Below are 26,214 nucleotides of genomic sequence, written 5' to 3' on the forward strand. Positions count from 1 at the left end.
GTAAGGTGGGGGAGGGGCAGTGACTGCAGGGTGTAGGGTGGGGGAAGGGCAGTTAGTCTGGGCCCTGGTATGTTGTGGGTGGGCAGCGGACATCATTGTGAGGACCTCAGGCACAGATGTGGCAGAGAGAAGGTCCACTAGTCAGACACGCGATGGTCCCTCCTACCCAGTGCCCATCAGGTCAGGTCCTACAGCACCATTAACAACATTCATATGAAACTGACAACATCTGAGGAGATGTTCAATCCCTTCAGGTTAACAACGGTAAAGTGAAATCATGCTAAAAGAGGCAACGTTAAAAAACAGATTTACATCAGGTACTTGAGGAAGATAAATCTTACTGAGCAGAGAGACATGCTGCTGCACTTTTTCGACTTGTATCCATCAGGACAAAATTCAAGAATTCCAAATTTCTAACATCACAACACTTTGTTACAGAAGTCTGCAAACTCATATTCAAATCAGCGCTGATTGGCTGAAGTGTTGCCATGGAGAAAGGAATGAGGAGCTATACAGTTTCCCTATGTTTGTAGATAGATCATTTGAAAAGATCTCTCCTTTTGTATGGAGAGAACGTGACCTTGTAGATGAGGCATCCAGCAATCATAGAGGAGTCACATTACAGGCTCAACTGATGATCTCAAATTGGTTGTTAATGCCATGATTAGCACAGTCAGGATTGTTGAGCAGGTACTGCCCAATCACAGAATTGTATCCAATAGTGGGCTTTGCAAGAGTAGGCCGGTTAGGAAGATCACTCAGGATTGTTGGCAGTGCTTGGACTGTACCCAACCAGCCAACTCTTGCAAAACCCAGAAGTCCACTATTGGAATATACAGTAATTCTGTGATCAGGCAGTACCTGCTGAACAATCCTGAGTGAGCTTCTAAATGGACTAAGAAATCTAATGTATTTAAGCAAAGCAAGATAGTGTACAATGATGTCAGAGCACAGGTATTGCTAGTCTGTCAGATATTACACTAACGTCACATCCATTCAGTCCATGCCTGGTGTTGACTCAATCTGAAGGTGGAGGTGAATAAGAACCAGTTGCCACAGTCCTTTCACCATGCAGAAGGCCATTCAGCCCATCAGGGAACAAATCGCCCTTGGCCCAACTCTCCAAATAGTATCCAAACTTTACAATTGGCTAGCACACAGGCAGCAGGTTGCTGGTGCACAGGGACGTGGAAACGCTCCAGGTGAAAACCACTCACTCTACCCATGGGACGGAAGGAAATATCCTCTGGGAATTTGACTCACCTGAAGAGTTCGACCTCATCGTCCCCGAAGGGCTTTGCTTCGTGTGCAGGTAGCATACTCAGGTAAGCTGCTTTCATGTAGACGTACATAGCCTGGAGGAGAAGGGAAGAAATCCACTGAACTAATTCATTGTGGGCCATTCTGGAACTTGGAGGAAAGCTGCTCAATAAATAGCGAGGCGAATAGCTCGTGTTTATTTTTCTCCCTTTCACTCACAGCACAACTGAACACTCAAATGAAATTTGTAGATATTTCTGGAAAGTTCTTGGATTCAAAGTGAAATTTTGAATACGTAAAAATGAAAAGACACAGTCACTACAAGGATATCAGGTCGGCATGGACGAGTTGGACCGAAGGGTCAGTTTGCATGCTGTACATCTCCATGACTCTATGACTACAGTGCTCTCATTAGAGACAGCGAGAGAGAGAGAGAGAGAGAGAGAGAGAGAAGACCGGCAGCAGCTCAACCTGTGGGTCACCATGCCTCAGGCAAGGGGACAGGTTGAGAGGGACATTCCTTCACAGTAACGTCAGCCAGTGCAGGAATTGAACCCGCACTGTTGATGTCTCTCTGCATCACAAACTAGCCGTCCAGCCAACTGACCCCCTGCATAAACAGTACTGAAGTAAACAGGGTTAAAAAAAATAGGCTTCAAGATGATTGTGTTTAATCTGCGTAGGCAATAACAGGGAAGGATGGTGGAGGCACAGTCGGATCTGGTTATAACTTTACATCAAGGAAGCGGAGTTGATCACCTGGTCAGCCTGGAGGAGAAAGTGAGGACTGCAGTTGCTGGAGATCAGAGTCGAAAAGCACAGCAGGTCAGGCAGCGTCCGAGCAGCAGGAGAATCGACGTTTCAGGCATAAGCCCTTCATCAAGAATGATTAATGCCCGAAACTTCGATTCTCCTACTCCTCAACCTGATGTGCTTTTCCAGCACCACACTCTCGACCCTGATCAGCCATGATCTTACCAAACAGCAGATCAGTACTGATGAGCCAAATGGCCTACACCCGCTCCTATTTCTTACAGTATGGAAACAGGCTCTTCGGCCCAACAAGTTCACACCGACCCTCCGAAGAGTAACCCAGCCAGACCCATTCTCCCCGACTAATGCCCCAAACACTACGGGCAATTTAGCATGGCCAATTCACCTGGCCTGCACATTTTTGGACTGTGGGAGGAAACCCACACAGACACAGGGGAGAATGTGCAAACTCCACACAGACAGTCACCCAAGGCAGGAATTGAACCCGGGTCCCTGGTGCTGTGAGTTTGCAGTGCTTAAGCCACCGTGCCGCCCCAGAACAGCCACAAGCACACATAAGAGAATAGCAAATCGGGGCTGAATAGGCCATTCGGCCCTTAAGTCTGCCCTGAAATTCTAGCTCATGGCTGATCAGACTGTGGCCACTCTGCTGCCTACTCCTGCTTTCAATTTCTTATTTCTACAAAGGGTGGTTGGAGGAGGGGGTCTCTGCCACCAGTTTCTCATTCCACGTCCCAAGAGATTTCTTTGAAACTGGCTAAGGTCCAATTGCTGAGCCTTACATCCGACGTTCAGTGGGAGATATTTGCCGAGTCATGTTTCTGTGTAACTATGCAGACAAGCAAGTTAAACACAACGACAAAACAGCAAAGAGCTTAAGGTCATCACAACCTCCACAAGGACTTGGACCAGAACAGTTTTTTCTTCATTCTTTCATGGGATGTGGGCATCACTGGCCATGCCAGCAGCTCATGCCCATCCCTAATTACCTTCAGGAAGGGAGTAGTGACATGGTGGCAACATACGACCCTGGAATACAAGAGTTGGAAATGTGCTCCCAGATAACACGTTTCCCTACCCACTTCGCCATGCCACTCTCTGGGTCTCTAGCACTCCATCCACAAGATGGTTAGACACAGGCTGGACAGACTGTAGGGAAAGCCCTGGGGAGACAGTGTTACCCCATGCAAACTCCCTTCTTACAGGTGACCATGTGTCACAGCTTCCTCTTTCTTTTCCCCACTCCTTGACCTGAGTACTGTTCACATTGCGCAGAATTACAAAGGAATGACAGCAATTCTTCACCAGCATTTATCACCTAACACCCACCCGCACCATCTGTTGTCCCTGAGAAGGTGGTGGCCAGCTGCCTCCTGAAGTCCATTTTCTGTTTGTACTCTCTCAGTGCTGTTTGGAAGGAGTTCCTGGATTTTGACCCTCAGTGACACTGAAGGATTTATGAACTTCCTCCTACAACCTCAGCCTATTGGTAAATTCTTCCTTCCTCCCTCATGAAAATCCCCCCAAAAATGCAGCTCACCTCACCACTCCCCATGACAGTTATGTCCACATTCTCACCACTGACTGGGAAAACACATTTCTATTGAATTTCCAATAACAATAGTTGAGTTTTTTTTTATTCATTCACAGGATGAGGGTGTCACTGTCAAGGCCAGCACTTACTGCCTGTCCCTAATTGCCCAGAGGGCAATTAAGAGTCAACCACATTGCTGTGAATCACACATAAGTCAGACCAAGTAAGGATAGCAGTTTCTTTCCCTAAAGGACATTAGTGAACCAGATGGACTTTTCCCCAACAACAGATTCATCCCTAGGACTCTTAATTCCAGATTTTTATTAACTTCAAGTTTCACCATTTGCCAAAGTGAGATTCGAACTCTGGTCCCCAGAACGTTATCTGGGTCTCAGGATTAACAGTCCAACAATAATACCACTAAGCCATCACCTTTAACATCATAAGTCATCCCAAGATGCTACACAATAGCACTATAAAACAATGTATGACAGGGAGTCACTTCTATTATCTTGCTTTCAGGCAACCCTTTGGGATTGAGGATGACTTGCTTTCACCCTGGTTCCAGATGGTTAGGGTCTAACTTATTAGACTGGATTTATTCGGGACTCTCTGCAATTCATTGCCTCCGCTTCTGGTCTCCCACTCAAACAGAAATACCCTCATCACTCCTAACGCAATCAACTCCCCCCATTATAGTTTTAAAAAGGTCACACCTCCTTTAAAACTAGAACCTGACAAAGAGGGGAATTCCCCTTTCTATCATTCTTTTAGTGTACTTTCTCGTGGTCAGTCCTTAAGTCTAATTTGACTCGTCTTAAGAACTTCAGTTAACTCTGTTTTTCTTTCTCCACAGATGTTGCTAGAGCTGCTGGGATTGTCCAGCACTTTCTCTTTTTATTTCAGCTCACCTGCATTTGCAGGATTTTGCTTTTATTTTAGTCATCCTGCTAAACCTCTAGGGGCACGGGTTCAAATCTCATCAAAGCAGCTGATGGATTTCAAATTCAGTCAATAAATCTGGAATTGAAATCTGGTCTTAGTGATGGTGACCACCTCAACCCTCGTCAATTGTTATTAAAAACCTACATCTGTCCTGATATAACAGGATAGTTCCACTCCCATGCAATCCCACGTTATAAGAAAATTGTGTAATAACAGTACCATTTAAATCAATGGGACCAGAATCACATTAAAGCCAATACAGGGAAGGAAAGTTTGCATTCTACAAATAATGGTCTAAATTCTTCAATCATGTTACAGCCAGTTTGTGTTGAAGAAACGCATGTTATAGCAAAACTGACTGTACCTGGCTCACCAATGGCCTTTATGGAGGGAAATCTGCTGTCCGTACATGGACTTGGCCTCCAGACCAAGAGCAATATTCACTCTCAACTGCCCTCTGAAATGACCGAGCGAAAAATAGCACGGGCAACAAATGCTGGCTTTGCCAGTGATGCCTACAACCCAGGGAAGAAGTTAATAGAAAGTAATCTCCCCGCCATTGGTCACAGAGACATTACAGACTACAATTACCGACTCCCATTGTGTCTTTGCTGGTTCATAGAATCCCTACAGTGTGGGAACAGGCCATTCGGCCCAACAAGTCCACACGGACCATCCGAAGTGTATCCCAACCAAACCCATTCCCTTACCCTATTTGTCTACATTTACCCCTAACTAATGCAGCTAACCTACACATCTCTGAACACTGGGCAATTTAGCACGACCAACTCACCTAACCTGCACAGCTTTGGACTGTGGGAGGAAACCGGAGCAAACCCACACAGACACGGGGAGAATGTGCAAACTCCACACAGACATTCGCCCAAGTGTGAATTCGAGCGCGGGTCCCTGGCGCTGTGAGGGAGCAGCGTTAACCATGTGCCGCCCCTTGCTGGTTATTAAGCATCCATCTATTCTAATCCCATTTTCCAGAACACAGCCCATAGCCTTGGAGATACTTGCTAATCAACCTGTTCAGAGGTGATTATTACACTCCTCTGGAACAAGTGTGACTTGAATTTGGACCTCCTGGGTCAGAGGTAGGGATGCTACCACTGCACCATGAAAGCCCTTAGTTCTTCAGTGTAGATGTTTCCCAAATCAACCTGTTCAGAGGTGTTCTGACATATCTCTGGAGCAGGTAGGACTTGAACCCAGGCCTCCTGGCTCAGAGATGGGGACACTACCACAGCGCCTTAAGCCCCAACTATGGTGGCTCAGTGGTTAGCACTGCTGCCTCACAGTACCAGGATGTGGGTTTGATTGCAGCCTCGGGCGACTGTCTGTGTGGAGTTTGCACATTCTCCCTGTGTCTGGGTAAGTTTGCTCCAGTTTCCTCCCACAATCCAAAGATGTGCAGGTTAGGGGGATTGGCCATGCTAAATTGCCCATAGTGTTAGAGGTGTTAGTCAGGGGTAAATGTAGGGGAATGGGTCTGGGTGGGTTACTCTTCGGAGAGTCGATGTGGACTTGTTGGGCCGAAGGGCCTGTTTCCCTACTGTGGGGAATTTAGTCTGTAGCCTCATATTGCATTGGCATTTCAAGTGCTCATCTAAATACTTGTGTCTTGAGAGCTCCTGCCTCTTTTTACGCAGAGGGTTCCAGATACCCAAACTCCTCTGAATCCTCTCAAAACCTCCTGCTCCTTACCTTAAAGTGCGACCCTCACCTTACTCCAGCGATTCTCTTTGCTGAGGAGGTCAGCGTAGAAATAAGCCACCTTCCACAGCTGCTTATAGGTGAAGCACCACATCAGCTCCCAGTAGCACATGTGATGGAACTGCTTCCAAGCTTGTTGTGCAGCACAGCCTTCCTCGAACCTTCTGATTGCCTGCATATAACATCCAATACACAGAGCAATTTACCACAGTGTACCTTCAAATCCCACTTTGTCATTTAATTAACCAGCACCTCCAAAGACTAGAGGTACAGGCAAGTTGCGAGGACTGGAGAGTTTGAGCTATAGGGAGAGGCTGAATAAGCTGGGGCTACTTTCCCTGGAGCTTCAGAGGCTGAGGGCTGACATTAAAGAGGTTGATAAAATCATGAGGGGCATGGGTAGGGTGAACAGCCAAAATCTTTACCCCAGGGTAGGGGGTCCAAAACTAGAAGGCACAGGTTCAGGGTGAGAGGGTAAAGATATAGAAAGGACCTAAGGGGCAACTTTTTCACGCAGAGGGCGGTGAGTGTATGGAATGAGCTTCCAAAGGAAGGGGGGGCGGGGGGAGTGCGCGTGGAATAATCAGATCAGCCTCAATCTTATTGATTGATGAAGTAGGTTAGGTTCAAAGGGCTGAATAGCCTACTCCTAAATCGTACGTTTGTCCGTACGTCTTCTGCTTTAATAAACTTCCACATGCTTTTAACACAGAGTATAGTTACTAGTTTTGTGATGAGTAGGATGGTGTAGTGGCTCCGTGGTTAGCACCGCTGACTCACAGTGCCAAGGACTCCACTGTCTGTGTGGAGTTTGCATGTTCACCCCGTCTCTGTGGATTTCCTCTAGGTGCTCTTTTCCTCCAACAGTGCAAAGATATGCAGGTTAGAATGGATTGACCATGCTAAATTGCCCATAGTGTCCAGGGATGTGCAGGCTAGGTGGATTAGCCATGGGAAATACAGGGAAAGAGTCCAGGTTGGATTTGGGTTGGAGGGTCAGTACAGACTTGATGGATTGAACAGCCTCTTTCTGCACTAAAGGAATTCTATGAGTCGGCGAAAACATTATAATTTAGACACGGGTTTTCTGCCTTCAGTGCTGAAGTCAAAATCATCCTCCCACCTTCAAAGTCAGTTTTCTGCTTCAACTTGCATTCCCTAATATTTGACACTGCCACGATGGGTTTGGTTGGTGCAGGCTGTTCATGTGCATACGATAGAGATCAGGGGTTACAGGGAAAAGGTAGCAGAATGGGGTTGAGAAACAGCGGCCTCTAAAATGAGGGGTGATAGATATCGGACAGATGTCAGAGGTGCTTTCTTTACTCAGAGTAGCAGGGGTGTGGAACGCCCTGCCTGCAACAGTAGTATACTCACCAACTTTAAGGGCATTTAAATGGTCATTGGATAAACATATGGATGAAAAATGAAATAGCGTAGGATAGATAGGCTTAAGATTAGGGCTTATGCCCGAAACGTCGATTCTCCTGTTCCCTGGATGCTGCCTGACCTGCTGCGCTTTTCCAGCAACACATTTCCAGCTTAAGATTGGTCCCACAGGTTGGCACAATATCGAGGGCCTGTACTGTACTGCACTGTAATCTTCAACGTTCTATGTTCTAAATGCATAGGCCATGATCAAATGTTGGAGGAGACCCAATGGGCTGTTGCCCCTATATCTTATGGTGTGATGGCTGTACCCACCCACCACCATCATGAGATGTCGATCCTCTATCTTTACAGTTTCCTCCACACACACACAGCCAAGAATAAATCTGCCCCACTAACACATACCAGAGACAGTGTGTGCTCACTGCAAAATGGGTCTTGGCAGCTTTGTCAAAAGGTTAAAAAAAAGGTCAATTTTATTTGGGAGGATAATACGGTGTAACTTTTAAAAGACTTGAACAGGAGTGAGTGGGGACAACAGTGTTCCTGCACAGTACGCTTTTACATTCCACTGTCCCAGAATCCACAGATCTGAGAGTTGGCAGCGAGAGGAATGGGGCAGAGGGGCTGACCCTGAACCATGAGACCCTGACCAGTTAAAAAACTCACCACTGCAACAAACTATTGACCCAGAATCAGGGGTAGGCCATTTAGGACTGAGCTGAGGATAAGTTTATTCACCTAGCGAGTGGTGAGCCTGTGGAATTCTCTGCCCACAGTTGAGGTCAAAACATTGAATGTTTCAAAAAGGAAGTTAGGTACAGTTCTGAGGGCTAAAGGCATCAAAGGGTTTGGGGGAAGAGAATGGGAGCAGGGGACTGAGTTTGATGATCAGTCATGATCCTACTGAATGGCAAAGCAGGCTCAAAGGACTGTTGCTATTTTCTGTATCAACCTTAAATCGCAAACCCACCCTCCCCCAGTCGTCCCAGTGAAATCTCCTACTCTCTGGCACAATCCGTCTGGGATGCTGTTTGTGGTCCTGACTGCAGCCAGCCCATTGACATGCAAGGGTTAATCTGAGTAAAACGATGCTCCACCCACCGTGTTATATAGCACAGTCACTGGATTTGGGACAGTTTGGTTGCACGGTTAGTTAGTGTTTACGACAGAGAGATGGAGAGTGGAGAGTTACTCATTGAGACAGACCGGCCTTAACTACCTCTTCTTTGTAATAGCTATTAGAGCTAAGAGTTAAAGCAACGTGTACTTAGATACTGAGACAGAACAAACTACAGGGAGAAGCCTCTTCTGCAGAAAAAAATGAAGTTTAACCTTCCTCTGAAAGTCCAAGGGGAATGAGGATTAGTGGCAGTATGGATCACCCCTGGAAGCAGTAGTTGTACCCAGAACCCCTCAATCCCTGTAAGAACACTCTCTCCAATAGGATTTACAACACACCAGGGTCACACCCTCCAATGACAACGACTTCCTATGGCTTCTAAGCCAGTGTCTGACCGTCCCCGACCCAGCTGTTGGCTTGAATGAATGAACGAATTAATGAATGGACTTATTGTCACATACACTCAATGAGTGCAGTAAAAAGTTTATGCATCACCATTTACAGCACCAGCTTAGGTACAAAGATACCCAGGTACAGATTCTTCAGCTATAAGATCTTAGAAAATACAGAAATAAAATGTCCAGTTTTTGGGGAAACCGAGGGTATTAGAGAAGGGTGGATGGTAAACTATTTGCATTCAAATAGTACCTTTACTGTTGTACCATTTCTCAAAGTACTTCGCCAGGAATTATCAACAGAATCTGACACCACATTAGGCATCCCAGGTCCAACCCTCTGACTCAGATCCACCCTCTTTGACCTGACCTACCCATCCATCTTCCTTCCCACCGATTTACCACCATCACTTCCTACCTTCACCCACCTATCGCCATCCCACCTACCTTTCCCCTTGGCCCATTCCCCCTACTTCTCTCTCAGCCCCCTCCCCAGTCCTGAAGAAGGCTCCTCCCTGAAACGTCGACTTTCTCGCTCCTCGGATGCTGCCTGTCCTGCTGTGCCTTTTCCGGCACCATGCTTTATCAATTCCGACTCTCCAGCAGCTGCAGTCCTCACTTTCTCATAGTTAGTGAAGGCAACCTGTGCACCGCAAAACCTCCCACAAATGATGCGCTAACAACCTTCTAAGTTATTTTTGTGATGTTGATTGAAGATTAACTAAAGCTGAGATCCCCTCCCCCCCAAAATCTTCTTCAAAACAATATTTTCCGATTTTTGAAACCACTAAGGACAACCACTAAAATAGTGGTTGGTTTAACATCTGAAAAAGACACGGATTAGGAAACAGTGCAGCATTCCCTCAGAGTTGCACCGGGCTACAGGTCTGAACTGTGGTGTTCATGTAGCTGGAAAAACACTTGAGCTTGAACACACAATCTCCAGACTCGGGGCAGAAGTACTAGCCACCGCCGATCACGGGCACTAACCAAGACAGCTAATCTCACATGCGGGCTTCTTACCTCATCAAGGTTCCCTTTGATTTCTTCAATTCTTCCCGAAAAGAATAAGAATATTGCTCCCTGCAAGAAAATAAGCAACAAGATGACCTCATTAGCAAATCGCAGTTTCCTAGCTTTCTGTTTCGATGTTTATGTCATTAACAGCCAGGGGGAAAGAGAGAGAGTCGAGAGGAGAAGTTTTTCAAAGGATTAGGCCCACAGCTAGAAACATCATTGCAGTTAACTTCCCTGTGAGTCCCTTAACTCATAACCTCCAGGATAAGGGACTCCAGAACTAGAGGGTATAGGTTTAAGTTGAGAGGGGAAAGATTTAAAAAGGACCTGAGGGGTATATTTTTCACGCAGAGGGTGGTGCGTGTATGGAATGAGCTGCCAGAGGAAGTGGTGGAGGCTGGAACAGTTTTTACATTTAAAAGACATCTGGATGGGGTTATGAATAGGAAGGGTTTAGAGGATAACGGGCCAAGTGCTGACAAATAGGACTAGATGAATTTAGGATATCTGGTTGACATGGATAACTTATACCAAATGGTCTGTTTCCATGCTGTACATCTCTATGACTCTATCACTGCAATGACTTGAGAGAGATATAAAATATTAGTCACCTTCCCAGAGATTTTTTTCTCCAGTCGGTCAGTAGGAACTGTCCAACCACACATTAGGCATGCCTTTAAATCCCAGATTTTGGTGGGATTCAAATTTCACTCACAGCAAAGGTGGGATTTGAAACCGTGTCCCAGGAACGTTAGCCTGGAGCTCTGAATCACCAGACCCACCAGCGCTCCAATCAATCCAAACACAAGCTCCTGCCCTCGGGCTTTCACAGGGAGTCGTGTATGGCCTGAATGGGTCAGGCCAGACCCTAACCTACATCAAACGAGATCTATTGATTATAAACAAAAGGAAGGTATCGGCCTATCCTACCTTGGGATAGCGAATGAGGTAGGGCTGAAGGAGAACCACTGCATCTGTGACCTCCTCCTCTCCTGTACCTAAAGCCAAGAGGATTAAAGCATCATGAAAAAAGCATTTCAGAGCCAAGCCAGAAGTGATTAATTCTCCCCCAGAACAAATGTATACCACTCGGCCCCTCATACCTGCTCTCCCATTCAATAAGATCACGGCTGTTTGATAACTCCATATTCCCGCCTCCCCACAACCCCAGAGAACCTTTCACCCTGCCTCACTGATCTGGAATCTATCTCACTCCGCCCCCAATCCTATTCAAGAATTCTGCGTCCACCGCCGTGTCAGGAAGGGAGACTGAAAGACAAACCCTTGCGTGAGAACACTTTTCTCCCCCTCCCATCTCTGTTTTCGAAAAGGTAACCCCTTACGTTTAAGCAGTGCTAACCCTGGGCTGCTTTGTGTATCCTCTCCACTTGCCCTACGTTGAAGCACAGCGCTGAAGACCCCTCACTCCTGCTGCCCATAACTCTGCGTGAGGGCCGTTAGAGAAAGGAAAGGTCCTTACTGACATGGGTAGCCAGCATTCACATCACTGAAAAAGGACTGGTCAGTGGGACATGCAGGACTCCCTCAGGGTGGGTCACAGAATGCCCCTCTGTGAAACTTTTAACACAGAGCGCCGATCCACCTTGTCCTTCCATGGTGGCTCAGTGGTTAGCACTGCTGACTCATAGCACCGCTGACTCATAGCACCAGGGTCCTGGGTTTGATTCCTGCCTGTCTGTGTGGAGTTTGCACATTCTCCCCGTGTCTGCGTGGGTTTCCTCCAGGTGCTCCGGCGTCCTCCCACAATCCAAAGATGTGCAGGTCAGGTAAATTGGCCATGCTAAATTGCCCAGAGTGTTAAGTGCGTTAGTCAGGGGTCAATGTAGGGGAATGGGTTTGGGTGGGTTTCTCTTCGGAGGGGTGGTGTGGACTGGTTGGGCCGAAGGGCCTGTTTCCACACTGTAGTGAATCTAATCTAATCACATTACCCGAGAAAGGCAACACTGCACTGAAGAGCATGTTGGTGAATACTTATAACTGAAGGTGAAAGGAAAATACTCTTGTGCAGCCTACAAGGTCGGAGGGTTCGCTGCGCCTCTCGGCCTGAGCTTAAGCATTGGCTGGAGATCAAGTACCAAGGTTCCCAGCAAAAGCACCACTCCCATGGGAGCATAGGATTGCAAATTACCGGTAAGCTCATGACATGTTTCTTCAGTGGCGAGGGATCAAAGGACAGGGACAGAAAAAAAACTGGGCAGGCTGGTTGTCTTCCAGGATCAATTATCCTCTTAATGTATCCTTCATTCATATCGGAGGCATCAGATGGTAGTAGCCAATTCTACAGAATTGTGCTGAATATCTGGTTTCTATAATGAACATCCTACTTTGGAAAGTTTCAACAGACGTGTCCCTGAAAGAGTTTGCCACCACTCCACTTACATTCTCAGATGCCCTGCAGAATGCACAAACCCGTCCATTTTTATCAGCGGTCACACCACTGCCCTTGACCTCTCGCCTTCTGGCACTTGACCTCTAACCCATGATCTGTTCCAGTGCAGCTTCCCCATTGGACTGTGGAATTAACCCTCCAGTTGTCTCTCACACCATTCCACCTGCAGTGTGCAGGACCCTCCTGTTAATGTATTAACAATCCGAGTGCTATTCCCATCGAGCGGACCATCTCTGGGACTTCATTTCTCCTCAGTTCCCATAGTTCTTTCCTCTTCTGACCTCTAGCGCTCCAACCTTTTGGCACACTTAGCCTGCATCATTGCAGAGAGGTTTAGCATCTATACCATTGCCCCAAAAGACATCAGGCAAGGTCTAGGATCAAACTGGGTCCAACTCAGTCTCCAGCAGGACAGGAAATAAATACCTGGTCCATTCAGTAGGTGCTTCCCAACTGCTACATCCTGTGCATCACGATATACAGTCCCCCCCCCACCCCCACCCCCCACACCACCAGCACCGTACACCCAGAGTCACATGATTTCCTCATGCTCCTGCAGCATCAGTTGTTCATTTTATATCAAAACAGGTACATTTTTGTTCAAAGCTATTAAGAGATTGTGAGCTAAAGCCATGCATCTGGAGCTGGGACAAGATCAGCCACGATCTCAATGAGTAGTGGAACAGGCTCAAGGGGCTGAATGGCCTAATCCTGTTCCTGTTCTCCTGAAATGGGGAGATGGTGGTGCAGTGGTAATCTCACTAAAAGCAATAATTCTTTATAAATTTATAAATCTGGAATCGGGAGCTACTCTAATTGAAGTCAATCATTTTTGTCAAAATCCATCTGGTTCACTAATGCCCTTCAGGGAAGGGAATCTGCCATCCTCACCCGGTCTGGCCTACATGTGACTCCAGATCCACAGCAATATGTGGTTGACCCCTGGCTGACCTCTGGAATGGCTAAGTGAACCGCTCAGTTCAAGGGCAATTAGGGACAGTTTCTGGCCTTGCCAGTGAAACCTACATCCCATGATAGAACGAAAGGGACAAGAAAAATTACAAGACTCCTCATGGATTCACAGAAACAAACGAGGGGCAGTTCCTCTGCCAGCCCCTTAGGCAACAGAAATGATTTCCAGGAACAAGTTTGGCTTTCAGAGCAGTATTGAAGGAGGGATTGGGTGGGCCGAGCTTCATGAAGGTGGTGGGGGGGGGCGTTCCATGCCCAGGGTTGATTTGCTCTGGAACACAGAGGAGTGGGAGGGAAATAAGGAAGGAGGTGATTATGGATTTTAGTTCTTTGGAAGCAATGAGAGTTGTGGGGGGGAGGGGGAGCAGAATAGAGAGAAACTTTGTACACTGTGATGAAGGGAGATATTGACTAGGGTGACATGAGGTTAAAAATCAGAGCCAACTCAGTCAACAGAGATTCCCTACAGTATGGAAACAGGCCCTTCGGCCCAACAGGTTTACACCAACCCTCTGAAAAGTAACCCACCCAGAGCCATTTCCCTCTGACTATTGCATCTAACACTATGGGCAATTTAGCACGGCCAATTCACCTGACCTGCATATCTTTGGACTGTGGGAGGAAACCAGAGCACCCTGAGGAAACCCACGCAGACACGGGGAGAATGTGCAAACTCCACACAGACAGCTGCCCAAGGCTGGAATCGAACCTGGGTCCCTGGCGCTGTGAGGCAGTGTAAAATGATGAGATTATAGCTAAAAGGATATGGAGCCATGGCATGTGGATAAAGGTAGCATACAGATCAGCCGTCTTGATAAACAGAACAGGCTTAAGGAGCTGAATGGCCTGTAATTGGATTCTCAGCTGGCAGGATGGACAAGAAACAAGGGACTGGAGTGGGGTTGGAGACAATCCATGAAGAAACGTTGCCTCTTTCACTCTTACAAGGCTCAAACAAATCTTAAGGCCATCCGTTTTCTCTTACCAAGTATGAAGGTGAGGAAGGTATAGTAACACAGCAGCAGCATGACACAGAGAATCTCTCGAAGGTTGGGCACCAGCACTCCATCATGTAACTGGGACAGACCATATTCCTGTTGGAAAATACATCAGCAACATCAGAGAGCACTCAATAGCTTTGAGTCACTAGTCTTGATCCATGACTGTACCGCATCCACAACTAGCATTTACACAGCACTATCTACATAGTAAGATGTTCCACCAATTTCCAAAGTGAAAAATGTATCACCACCTTAGGAAGTATTAGGAGACATGACCAAAAGCTTGCTCAAAGAGATAGAGGCTTGGAGAAGGGGAGAGGGGAAGAAGTTTGGAAAGGTTTAAAGAAGGGAATTTCAGAGTTTCGGACCCTGGAAGCTGAAGATAAACCCGCCAATATAGAGTGATGAACATTGAGAAGGCACAAGAGGCCGGAAATGGAGGAGTGTATTGGATCACAGCTTTTTGAGTGTATCACACAGCAGGAGCTGATACAAACCACATTATATCTTGTAGTAAAGCAAAAGGTGGTGCGTGTATGGAATGAGCTGCCAGAGGAAGTGGTGGAGGCTGGTACAATTACAGCATTTAAAAGGCATCGGGATGGGTGCATGAATAGGAAGGGTTTCGAGGGATATGGACCAAGTGCTGGCACATGGGACTAGATTCACTTAGGATATCTGGTTGGCATGGACAAGTTGGACTGAAGAGTCTGCTTCCGTGCTGTACATCTCTATGACTGTATTTGATCATCTTAACAATCCTTCACCTGAAATAATTACTACACTGGAACCTTCTACTTCTGATAGTAATATACTCCACCAAAGCTGGAAATTAAATTCAAACAATGAACTCTGGGATTGAAAAGCTTGTGATGGTGACCATGAGGCTATAATTGATTGTTATAAAACCCATCTGGCTCACTAATGTCTGCCTTACTTCCCTGGTCAGGCCTATATGTGACTCCAAACCCACAGCAACCTCGTGGAGTCTGAACCAACTTCTGAAATGACCAAGAAAGGCACTGAGCTTTCACTCAATGGGGTGTAAACGCCAGCCTTGCCAGCGACACACAGCCAAGAGAAAACCAAAATCCTGCCTATCTTCCATCGTTACTGTTTTATGGACAATGAATACTATCCTTAACTTCTCAAACCTTTTCATAATAATCACAGCTGTGTGTTCATTTTATATCTTCTCAGAATAAGATATGCTAGGCAAAATCTAGAATCATTAATTACTGCAATATTTATTAAGGTGAAGGTAAAGTCACCCTAATCCTTTTGGAGAATACAATTGCTGATTCAGAGTAAGGGAGGCATACGGCATGGAAACAGATCCTTTGGTCCAAATAGTCCACGCCAACCATATTCCTAAACTAATCCCACCTGCCTGCATTTGGCCCATATCTCTCCAAACCTTTCCTATTCATGTAGTCATCCAGATGTCTTATAAACATTGTAATTGTACCAGCAGTCAAGAGTGTGATGCTGGAAAGACACAGCAGGTCAGGCAGCACCCAAGGAGCCGGAGAATCAACATTTCGGGTAGAAGCTGATGAAGTGTCTTTCCAGCACCACACTCTCGACTCTGATCTCCAGCATCTGCTGTCCTCACTTTCTCCTAATTGTATCAGCATCCAACACTTCCTCTGGCAGTTCATTCCACATACGAACCACTGTATAAAAAAAGTTGCCCCTCACGTCTTTTTTAAAATCTTTCTCCTCTCACCTTAAAAATTTGCCTTCTATTTTTGAACTCTTCCACCCCTTGATATTCACCTTATCTATGCCCCTCATGATTTTATAAGTCTCTACAAGGTCACCCCTCAACCTCCTGTGCTCCACTGAAAAAGTCCCAGTCTATCCAGCCTCTCCCGAAAACTAAAGCCTTCCATTCCCGGCAACACCCTGGTAAACCTTTTCTGAACCTTCTCCAGTTTAATAATATCCTTCCTGTAGCACAGCGATCAGAACTGCGCATAGTATTCCAGAAAATGTCTCACCAATCTTCTGTACAAGCTCAAAATGACATCCCAAATCCTATACTCAAAGGTCTGAGCGATGAAGATCAGATCCCATAATTCAGAATCATTGACAAAGAAAGGAATGTGATCAAATTGACAGAGTCACAGAGCCCATCTATTCCACTGTGCTTGTGTAGCCTCTAAAACAAACTACTCAATTAGCTCCAGTCCCCTGCTCTCTTCCCTGGAGCCCTGTGAATGTTCTCCACCCACATATTTAAAGCATTCGTGTTTAGAAGTTCGGCTTTTGTTACCACTGTCCTTGTGGACACTGTAGTCCAGATCATAAACTCTCGCTACATAAAAAGGTGGCTCTGTGGCGCAATGGATAGCGCTTTGGATTTCTAGTAGTTCGAAGGGATTCAAAGGTTCCGATTTCGGGTCCGGCAGAGTCGGCACTTTTTATGGGTGGCACAGTGGGTCAGTGGTTAGCACTGCTGTCTCACAGCGCCAAGGACTTGGGTTCAATTCCAGCCTCGGGTGACTGTCTGTGTGGGGTTTGTACGTTCTCCCCATGTCTGCGTCATGTTTCCCCCCACAGTTCAAAGATGTGCAGGTTGGGGTGAATTGGCCACGCTATATTGCCCATACTGTTCAGGGATGTGTAGGTTAGGTGCATTAGTCAGGAGAAATGTAAAGTAATAGGATAGGGGAATGGGTCTGGGTGGAATACCCTTCGGAGAGTTGGTGTGGACTTGTTGGGTCAAATGGTGTTTCCACACTGTAGGGATTCTATGATTCATGAAAGATGTTTGTCCAATTCATGCACAGCCCTTTGGCTAATTACTTTAAAGATTTACTCATCCATCAAAGATGAGAACTCCCATCAGGCACCTCAACTGTTGGCTGAACAAATCAAACATTTTCGCTTCCCCGAATTATGCACCAATCATTTCTCAGAGTCTGTCAGAAAGCTTCCTGGAGGCTTTTTACCTTCCCTACAATAACAGCTCGGAATCCACCACTTACTCCCATGTCTAATTCGACAAATAGAAAAAGAGATCTCTGCCACCGCTTTTCAGGGTGAAAGTCGCTGAAGGTTTTCTCGTCCCTACCTTGTCACCAGAGAAGCCGGCAAACTCCAACAATTTCAGGATCCGTGTGGGGAACAGTGACAGCGTCTAAGGACATAACAAAGGTCAAGTCAAGAAACAAAGCTGCTCTCTCCAGAGAAAATCCAGACACCCAGAACGGGGTAACTGTTCCACAGATTCTCCGTTACGTGCTAAAATAAAACAAAGGACTGCAGATACTGAAGGTCTGAGACAAAAGCAGAAATTGCTGGAGAAACTTAACAAGGCAGCATCTGTGGGAAGAAAGCAAAGATAACGTTTCGAGTCCCACGACTCTACAAGTTCTGATGAAGAGTAACGGGACTGGAAACATTAACTCTGCTTTCTCTCTACAAGGACACTGCCAGACCTGCTGAGTTTTTGCAGCAATTTCTGTTTTTGTTCCCGGTTATGTGGCTTGCTCAGTAGGGGAATCTAGGATTAGGATGGGAAAATGCAGGAAAATGGATGCAAGGAATGTCAGATTAGCCATGATCCTACTGAATGACAGAGCAGGTTCGAGGGGCCAAATAGCCTACTCTTTCCCCTAATACTCATAGTCTACTATTTGCTGTGTTTTTCCAAGTGAGGGATGGAATGTGTAGGAAACTGAAAGTCATCCATCTCTAAGTGATAGCACCAAGGATTTCCTGGTTGGGGACAGCACAGACACGATGTACATTAGCAAGTTTCCTCTGGTCCTGTGGCACAGTGGGTAACATCCCTGCCTCCGAGCCAGAAACTCTGTGATCGACTCCGACTCCAGGACTTGACAGACAAGGAAGGTGTATTCGTAGCTCAGGGGGAGTATCAACTTGCGACTTCTTCCAACACTCGCCAATAGCAGGCAGCAAGAGAACTTGTGCATCCAGCAGAGAGGGCAGATTCAAACCCCAGGAAAAGGTCTTACCCAACAGACAGCACTTCAGACAGTGTAGCACTCTCCCAGTACTATACTGACTGAGAGGCGTGAATGCCACCCACAGCTGACAACTCACTGATAAAGACTGAGGGGTGACCTTATAGAGGTTTGTAAAATCACGAGGGGCATTGATAGGATAAATAACCAAAGTTTTTTTTTCCATGGTATGGAGTTCCGAAAATTAGAGGACATAGGCTTAGGGGGATAGATTTAAAAAGGACCTGAGGGGTATCTTTTTCACGCAGTGAGTGGTGCATGTATGGAATGAGCTGCCAGGGGAAGTGGTGGAGGCTGGTACAATTACAATATGTAAAGGCATCTGGATGGATATATGGACAGGATGGGTTTAGAGGGATATGGGCCAAATGCTGGCAAACAGGACTAGGTCAGATTGGGATATCGGTCGGCATGGACAAGTTGGACTGAAGGGTCTGTTTCTGTGCTGCATGACACTAAGGATGAAGGGAAGCTCAGCCTTTTACCTTTGAGCAGTGGTGCCTACTCTAGGTGGATTGTCCACGCTAAAGCTCCCATATAGTGTCCAGGGATATGCAGACTAGGTGGGTTAGCATGGGGAATGTAGGGTTACAGGGATAGGGTCGGGGCTGCGTTTGGGTGGAATGCTCTTCGGAGGGTCAGTGTGGACTTAATGGGCCAAATGGCCTGTTTCCGCACTGTAGGAATTCACTGATTCTATAATTCTACTCTAGTCCAGCCCCACCTGTACCCTGAGGAGAACCAACATTTGTACTTTGTCGTCGGCCTCCCCCTTTTTTTGGAATGAGTCATTTCTAGCTTTGATCTTACCAAGTTGAATGCTCCAATTCCTAAGGAAACCCCTCCTTCTAAATGCGAGTGGTTCGGTCCTTTGATGAAGAGGTTTGACTGCAGAAAATTGTGGAGCTCCCTGTCAACAACAAAGAGAAACCAAGTCTTTTCACGTTCACCTCGAGCAGGACGGGAGGTTAACAGATACTTTAATCCCCATGTAACAGGGGATGGGCAGGGGGCAGACCCGAACACAAAACCAACCGAGATGACCTACTCCCTCAGCAAGCAGATGGAACAGCGTCTGGCTGGAAATGAAATATAGGTTTTTGACAGAACTGACTGCAAATGAAAGAGTGTTTTTTTCACTGAAGCTGGAAGGGCCAGTGCTGTCTGCACAGAAAGAAATAACTCGCATTTATGAGGGATGGAGGAGAAAGTGAGGACTGCAGATGCTGGAGACCAGAGTCAAAGAGTGTGTCAAGCATTCCTGATGAAGGGTTTATGCACGAAACATTGATTCTCCTACTCCTCTGATCCTGCCTGACCTGCTGTGCTTTTCCAGCCCATGTCCTGTTTTGACTCTGGCTCCTTTATGAGAGATGGGAATGGTCAGGTGGTCGTTTTTGACCAGCACAGACTCAATTAGCTGAAGGGCCTTCTTCTGAGCTCTTGACCTCTTTGTCTCTGTATTTGTCTCTCACAATCTCAAGATGCCCTGTCATCCAGACAGTGCATGGCCATTCACGAAGGTGACTCACGGCAATGTTCAGAGAGTAGTTTTTCAAGATTTCTTTGATGTGATGTGGATATCACAGGCATCTGTCTATCCCTAACTGCCCTTTTAACTGAGCCGGTTGCTAGGGCCACTGCAGAGGGCAGTTAGGAGTCAACCACATTAGAGTCATTGAAGTCTACAACACAGAAAATGACCCTTCGGCCCATTTAGTGTGTGCTGGTCAAGAACAGCTACCTAATTATTCTAATCACATTTCCCAGCACATAGCTCATAGCCTGCATGTCTTGGCATTGCAGGTGCACATTTAAGTCCTTCTTCAATGTGCTGAGGGTTTCTGCTTTCCCACCATTACCGGCAGTGCTTTCCAGATTCCCACCACCATCTGGTGGAAAAATATTTCCTCACAGCTCCTCTAAACCTTCCGCTCTTTACCTTTAATCTATGTCCCCGGTCACTGATCCCTCCATTGAAGGGATATTTCCTTCCAATCTACACCCCTCATAATTTGAGACACTTCAATCATATCTCCCCTCAGTCTACTCTGCTCTAAGGGAAACTGCCCCAGTCTGTCCAATCTCACCTCATCACTGAAACTCTCCAGCTAGGCGACATCCTGGTAAATCTCCTCTGCACCCTCTCCAGTGCCATCACATCCCTCCTAGAAGGTGGATTACAAAACTGCACATAATACTCTAGCTGTGGCCTAACCTTATGTTTTATACAGTTCCAGTTTCATCTCCCTGCTCTTCGATTCTAGGGTGAGTATCCCATATGATTCTAGGGTGTGGTGCTGAAAAAGCACAGCAGGTCAGGCAGCATCCAAGGAGCAGGAGAATCAACGTTTCAGGGTAAGTCCATCGGGAATGCTTTTGCCCGAAACATTGATTGTCCTGCTCCTCAGATGATGCCTGACCTGCTGCGCTTTTCCAGCTCCACACTCTCAACTCTGATCTCCAGCATTTGCAGTCCTCACTTTCTCCTAAGTATCCCATGTGCCTTCTTAACCATTTTGTCTACATGTCCTGCTACCTTAAAGAACCGGTGGACGTGCAACCCCAAGGTCCCTCTGATCCTCTGTGCTTCCCAGAGTCCTACCATCCATCATGAATTCCCTTGGCTTGTTTCTCCAGCCCAAGTGCGTCACGTTGCTGTGGATCTAGATTCACGCATCAGCCGGACTGGGCAAGGATAGCAGATTTCCTTCCTTCAACGATTTTATTTTTAAGTGAAAATCAATGAGAGTTTCATTGTCACCATGAACTGTGACTGGCCTTCAATTCCTGATGGACAATAAATATCAGCCTTAGCTATCACCCATTAATGAATTCAAAGGCTCTGCCAAGTTCCAGAGAGTGATTGAGTCACTGGGCATTAGAGAGCCTAAAGTCTGGATTTTTCTGAGCTAATTGATCTGATCAGAGCTAATAGTCTGGATGCTACAATTAACCCCGAGTTAGGGAGGCTAATATCCATCAGAGATCCCACTGGATTCTTCTCTGTCTCTTTACTGGAAGGTGGGTGGTGACATGACCATACTCTGATGCCAAGGTGGTCAATAAACCCATTTACCGTGCACTATGAATTTTTACAAACAACTAATTTCTTCAAACCAGCATCCCAGGGACAGCAAGTTGCATTTACGTTACCAAGCATTTACAAACCAAGGCAATTTAACCTGGATATTGGACTCAACCAGAGTCTATAAGCTTCATATAAAGCCCTGGTTTGATCACAATTGGAGCCTGTGAAAGCTCTTCTGATCTTGGAGGGAATGCAGCGCTGACCTACCAGAATAAAACACGGATTATAAACTACAGGGATTCAAGAAGGCAGCTCGCCACCACCTTCTCAACCGGGGATGGGCAATAAATATTGGCCAGTCAGTGACATCCAGATCCCATGAGTGTTTAAAAATTAATTCCAAAAGGGAGGTCCCTGGTCTCCCTTTGGGGAAACTTACACAAACTAAGGAGACACTCCTGAAATGTAGAAGCTCAAGGAGTGATTCGATCAAAATGTTCAAGATCCAACAGGGTAGGCAGAAAGGAACTGTTCCCACTAGCCATGCAGTGTAGGAGTGGGTACAAAGTCAAAGTATTAGAGCCAGAACATTCAGGAGTAAAATGAGAAGACACTTCGACACTCAAAGGGTGGGAGAACTATGGAACTCTCTTCTGTAAATGACAATTGACAATGGATCCACTGTTATATTTAAAACCGATACTGAAAGATTTAAGCAAAGATTTTAGTGGATCAAGGTTAATGGGACTGGAAGGAAAGATATTAATAGATGTGATGCAAGGACAGGTATGTGGGGATTGAACACACATCAGCTATGATTGAGATGAATTGCAGAACGGATTTGAGGACAGCAACGGGCTCCTCCAACCTCCCTCCCCATCCACTTCCATCAATATTCTTCCACTCTGTCTCCAAGGTGGGAGACTCCAAAGCTAGAGGGCATAGGTTTAGGGTGCGAGTGTAAAAGTTTAAAAGGGGCAACGTTTTCACACAGAGGGTGGTGCATATATGAAACAAACTGCCAGAGGAAATGGTAGAGATAGGTACAATTCCAATTAAAACCCATTTGGACAGGTTTTTGAATATGAAAGATTGAGAGAGATACAGGCCAAACAGAGGTAAATGGGACGAGTGCAGTTTAGGAAGCTTGGTTGGCATGCATGAGTTGGCCCGAAGGGTCTGTTTCCGTGCTGTACGACTATGATTCTACTTGGAGTCATAGAGCATGGAAACAGACCCTTCGGTCCAACCTGTCCATGCTGACCAGATATTCTAACCTAATCTAGTCCCATTTGTCAGCACTTGGCCCATATCCCTGTAAACCCTTCCTATTCATATACTCATCAAGATGCCTTTTAAATGCTGTCATTGTACCAGCCTCCACCTTCCTCTGGCAGCTCATTCCATAAACACACCATCCTCTGCAGAAAAAGTTGCCCCGTAGGTCCCTTTTAAATCTTTCCCTTCTCACCCTAAACCTATGCCCTCTAGTTCTGGACTCCCCGACCCCAGGGAAATAGACTTTGTCTATTTATCCTATCCATGCCCCTTATAATTTTGTAAACCTCTATAAGGTCACCCCTCAGCCTCCGACGCTCCAGGGAAAACAATCCCAGCCTGTTCAGCCTCTCCCAATAGCTCAAACCCTCCAACCCTGGCAACATCCTTGTAAATCTTTTCTGAACCCTTTCAAGTTTCATAACATCTTTCCGATAAGAAGAAGACCAGAATTGCACACGATATTCCAAAAAAATGGTCTAACCAACGCCCTGTACAGCTGCAACATGACCACTTCATTATTTTTATCTAGCTTCTCCTTAAATGCATTGTCCTCAACCACTCCATGTGGGAACAGAGTCCACATTCCCACTGTTCTCCAGGTGAATGAGTTTCGCTCAAATTCTCTGCTGAGTTTTCTTTTGTGATTGTGGCAAGTTTACGGTGCCTAGTTCTCACTGGCCTCACCCACAAGTTGAAACACCTCCCCAAGACTCTTTCCAGAGTCAATTATCAGACATATACAAAACATTGACAGGGAACAAAGAGGGAAACATTAGAAAGGTGTGTGTGTGTGTGTATATATATAAAGAAGAGAGCAAAACTTACAAACTAAAAATTGGAATAAAAATCTTAACTCACTTGTAAATCATGAAGCTGCTTCTGACTTTAATTCCACCCTTGATAAAGCTGACCATGTTCTCATCCTGAAAGCACAGACACAGACAAGAGTCAAGTCTAATTATAATGCCAACTCTGGTATTTCTGTACTAACGGGCTGTGATCATAACCTGGAAGAAAGCACTAATCAATTGCAAAAACAAGTGTTTGCAGAATGGTCTGAGGTTCCAGGATCTGAGTTGAAGTCGATCACTTCCTCTGAGGCACATATATTTTTACACTTTCATGGGATGGGAGTGTCACTGGCAAAGTTAGCGTTGGATCCCCATCCCTCATTGCCCTTGAACTGACTACCTTGCTAGGCCATTGTAGGAAGCAGCTAAGAGTCAACCACATTGCTGTGGGTCTGGAGGCACACTTTAGCCAGGTAAGGATGGTCAATTTCCTTCCCTTATGAATCAGATGGACTTCCACAACAATCAATGATAATTTCATGAATACTGAGACTAGCTTTCCATTCCAGATTTTATTCACTCAATTTCAAAAAAATTACTTGGATTTGAGTCCATGAATCCTGGACATTAGCCCAACCCACCAGTGACAATATACCTATACCGCCATTTGGAATGGAATTCAAATGAAATGGTTTTAATATTTCTTAAAAAACAAATAAGATGAGCTCTCAAAAAATAAAGAAGAACCTGCTGTCAACACCTCCTCATTGTCTGGGAGTATTGAAATTGGACAGTGTTTTAGTCTCTGGCATTAATAGCCCACATGGGACTCATACACAAGTACAAATCGCAAAAGTTAATATTCGAAAAAGAACAAGCAAAAAGAAGTCATTTCCATATGACACATTCACAAATGTATTTTTCATTTAATATAACTTACATAAAGTGCAATTCTTGCTTTCTTTTAATGCTTTCATGAATTACAACATTTAAAAGGCACCTGGATGGGCATATGAATAGGAACGGTTTACAGAGATATGGGCCAAGTGGTCGCAAATGGGACTCGGTCAGGTTGGGATGCCTGGTTGGTGCAGACGAGTTGGAGCGAAGGGTTTGTTTCCATGCTGTATGACTTTATAGCTCCACAATTAATAAGTCTAATCAACTCCTCTGGTTGGAAATTAACAAGGGAGCAAGTGAAATTCCTTTCCAGCCTCTGCTCAACAGGAAAGACTCCAGGACCCGGGATCACAGTCTAAGGAAACAGAGTAGGCCATTTAGACTGAGACAAGAAGAAATGTCTTCACCCAGCGAGGGGGGAGCCTGTGGAATTCTCTGCCACAGAAAGCAATTGAGGCCAAAACATTGAATGTTTTTCAACCAGGAGTTAAACATAGCTCTTAGGGCTAAAGGGATCAAAAGTACGGGGAGAAAGGGAACAGGATGATCAGCCACGATCATATTGGAGCAGGCTTGAAAGGCCCGAATGGCCTACTCATGCTCCTATTTACTATGTTTTCTGATTTATGTGAATGCTCAATGTTGATATGCAGAAATCACAAATCAAATCCATTTCATCTAATACTTGTTGCCATTTAGTACATTCACGTTTACAGTTAACAGTTATCACAGTCGTCACATGTGGATCATCCAGCTTCAGGAGTTATGTCCACAACTTCCAGCCCTTCAGTGCATTATGGTCAAAGAGCCTTAGACAGTGACCTTTCCACACCTGATCCTTTGTGCCAGCTGCCCCAAGCTTCAGCACGTAGTCCTGGACCTTGGAATGTGCCAGTCTGTGACACTCGGTTGGGGTCAACTTCCTGCACAGGAAAACCTGCACCTTTCGGACAGACTAAAGAATTTCTCTCGCGGAGGTGATGGTCCACCAGCTGATTTTGTAGAATGTATGGCTGAGCAAAGGAAGGGCTACCTGTACGGGCACAATTGTTTTGCATTTGAACAGCAGTGAAATTGTCTGCTGCTGGCGAGTTTTGAGAAGATTTGTAGCTCAGATTGAGGTTCTGGATGTAGGTTTGCTGGCTGAGCTGGAAGGTTCATGTCCAGACGTTTCGTCACCCTATTAGGTAACATAACATCTTCAGTGGGCCTCAGGCGAAGCACTGTCCATGATTCCTGCTTTCTATTTATATATTGGGGTTTCATGATTCCTGCTTTCAAGAAACCCAAACATACAAATGGAAAGCAGGAATCATGTATAGTGCTTTGCCTGAGGCCCAATGAAGATGTTACCTAGTAGGGTGACGAAACGTCTGGCAATGAACCTTCCAGCTCAGCGAGCAAACCTACACCCATTGTCTGCTGCTATCAGTAACTTTCCAAACCACAAAAGTCCTTAAATAGCCCAGCCACAGGGGTCAGAGTTCATGCTGCCTGGCCAGGGAGCTTTGCAAAATGCAAAGTGTTTTTAAATTTCTCTCCAGGTCAGCAGCACCCAGCACTGAGTGTGAGCATTCTCTCTCTCTTCAGATTATCTTTAATGTGCAACAGGCTGTGACAGACCAATAAAATGTGAGCTGGATCACCTATAAAGAAAATATTTGAATTTCTGTTGAG

The 26,214-nt window shown here is 45.8% G+C and overlaps 1 protein-coding gene across 2 annotated transcripts in view; it reads right to left on the reverse strand.

Annotated features, from left to right (window-relative positions):
• The window catches only part of zgc:158403 (tetratricopeptide repeat protein 39A), a 74,432-nt gene that overhangs the window by 14,878 nt on the left and 33,340 nt on the right, over positions 1–26,214 (reverse strand). For both annotated transcript variants that reach the window (XM_043694877.1, XM_043694878.1), the window contains 8 exons: positions 23,705–23,769; positions 19,345–19,444; positions 17,619–17,684; positions 14,524–14,632; positions 11,087–11,154; positions 10,163–10,222; positions 6,243–6,404; positions 1,264–1,355 (listed from right to left, as the gene is read on the reverse strand). In XM_043694877.1, the coding sequence (XP_043550812.1) occupies positions 1,264–1,355; positions 6,243–6,404; positions 10,163–10,222; positions 11,087–11,154; positions 14,524–14,632; positions 17,619–17,684; positions 19,345–19,444; positions 23,705–23,769 (722 nt within the window). The remainder of the gene's footprint in view (positions 1–1,263; positions 1,356–6,242; positions 6,405–10,162; positions 10,223–11,086; positions 11,155–14,523; positions 14,633–17,618; positions 17,685–19,344; positions 19,445–23,704; positions 23,770–26,214) is intronic.

Source organism: Chiloscyllium plagiosum, chromosome 8, assembly GCF_004010195.1.
Source record: "Chiloscyllium plagiosum isolate BGI_BamShark_2017 chromosome 8, ASM401019v2, whole genome shotgun sequence".
Lineage (NCBI taxonomy): Eukaryota > Metazoa > Chordata > Chondrichthyes > Orectolobiformes > Hemiscylliidae > Chiloscyllium > Chiloscyllium plagiosum.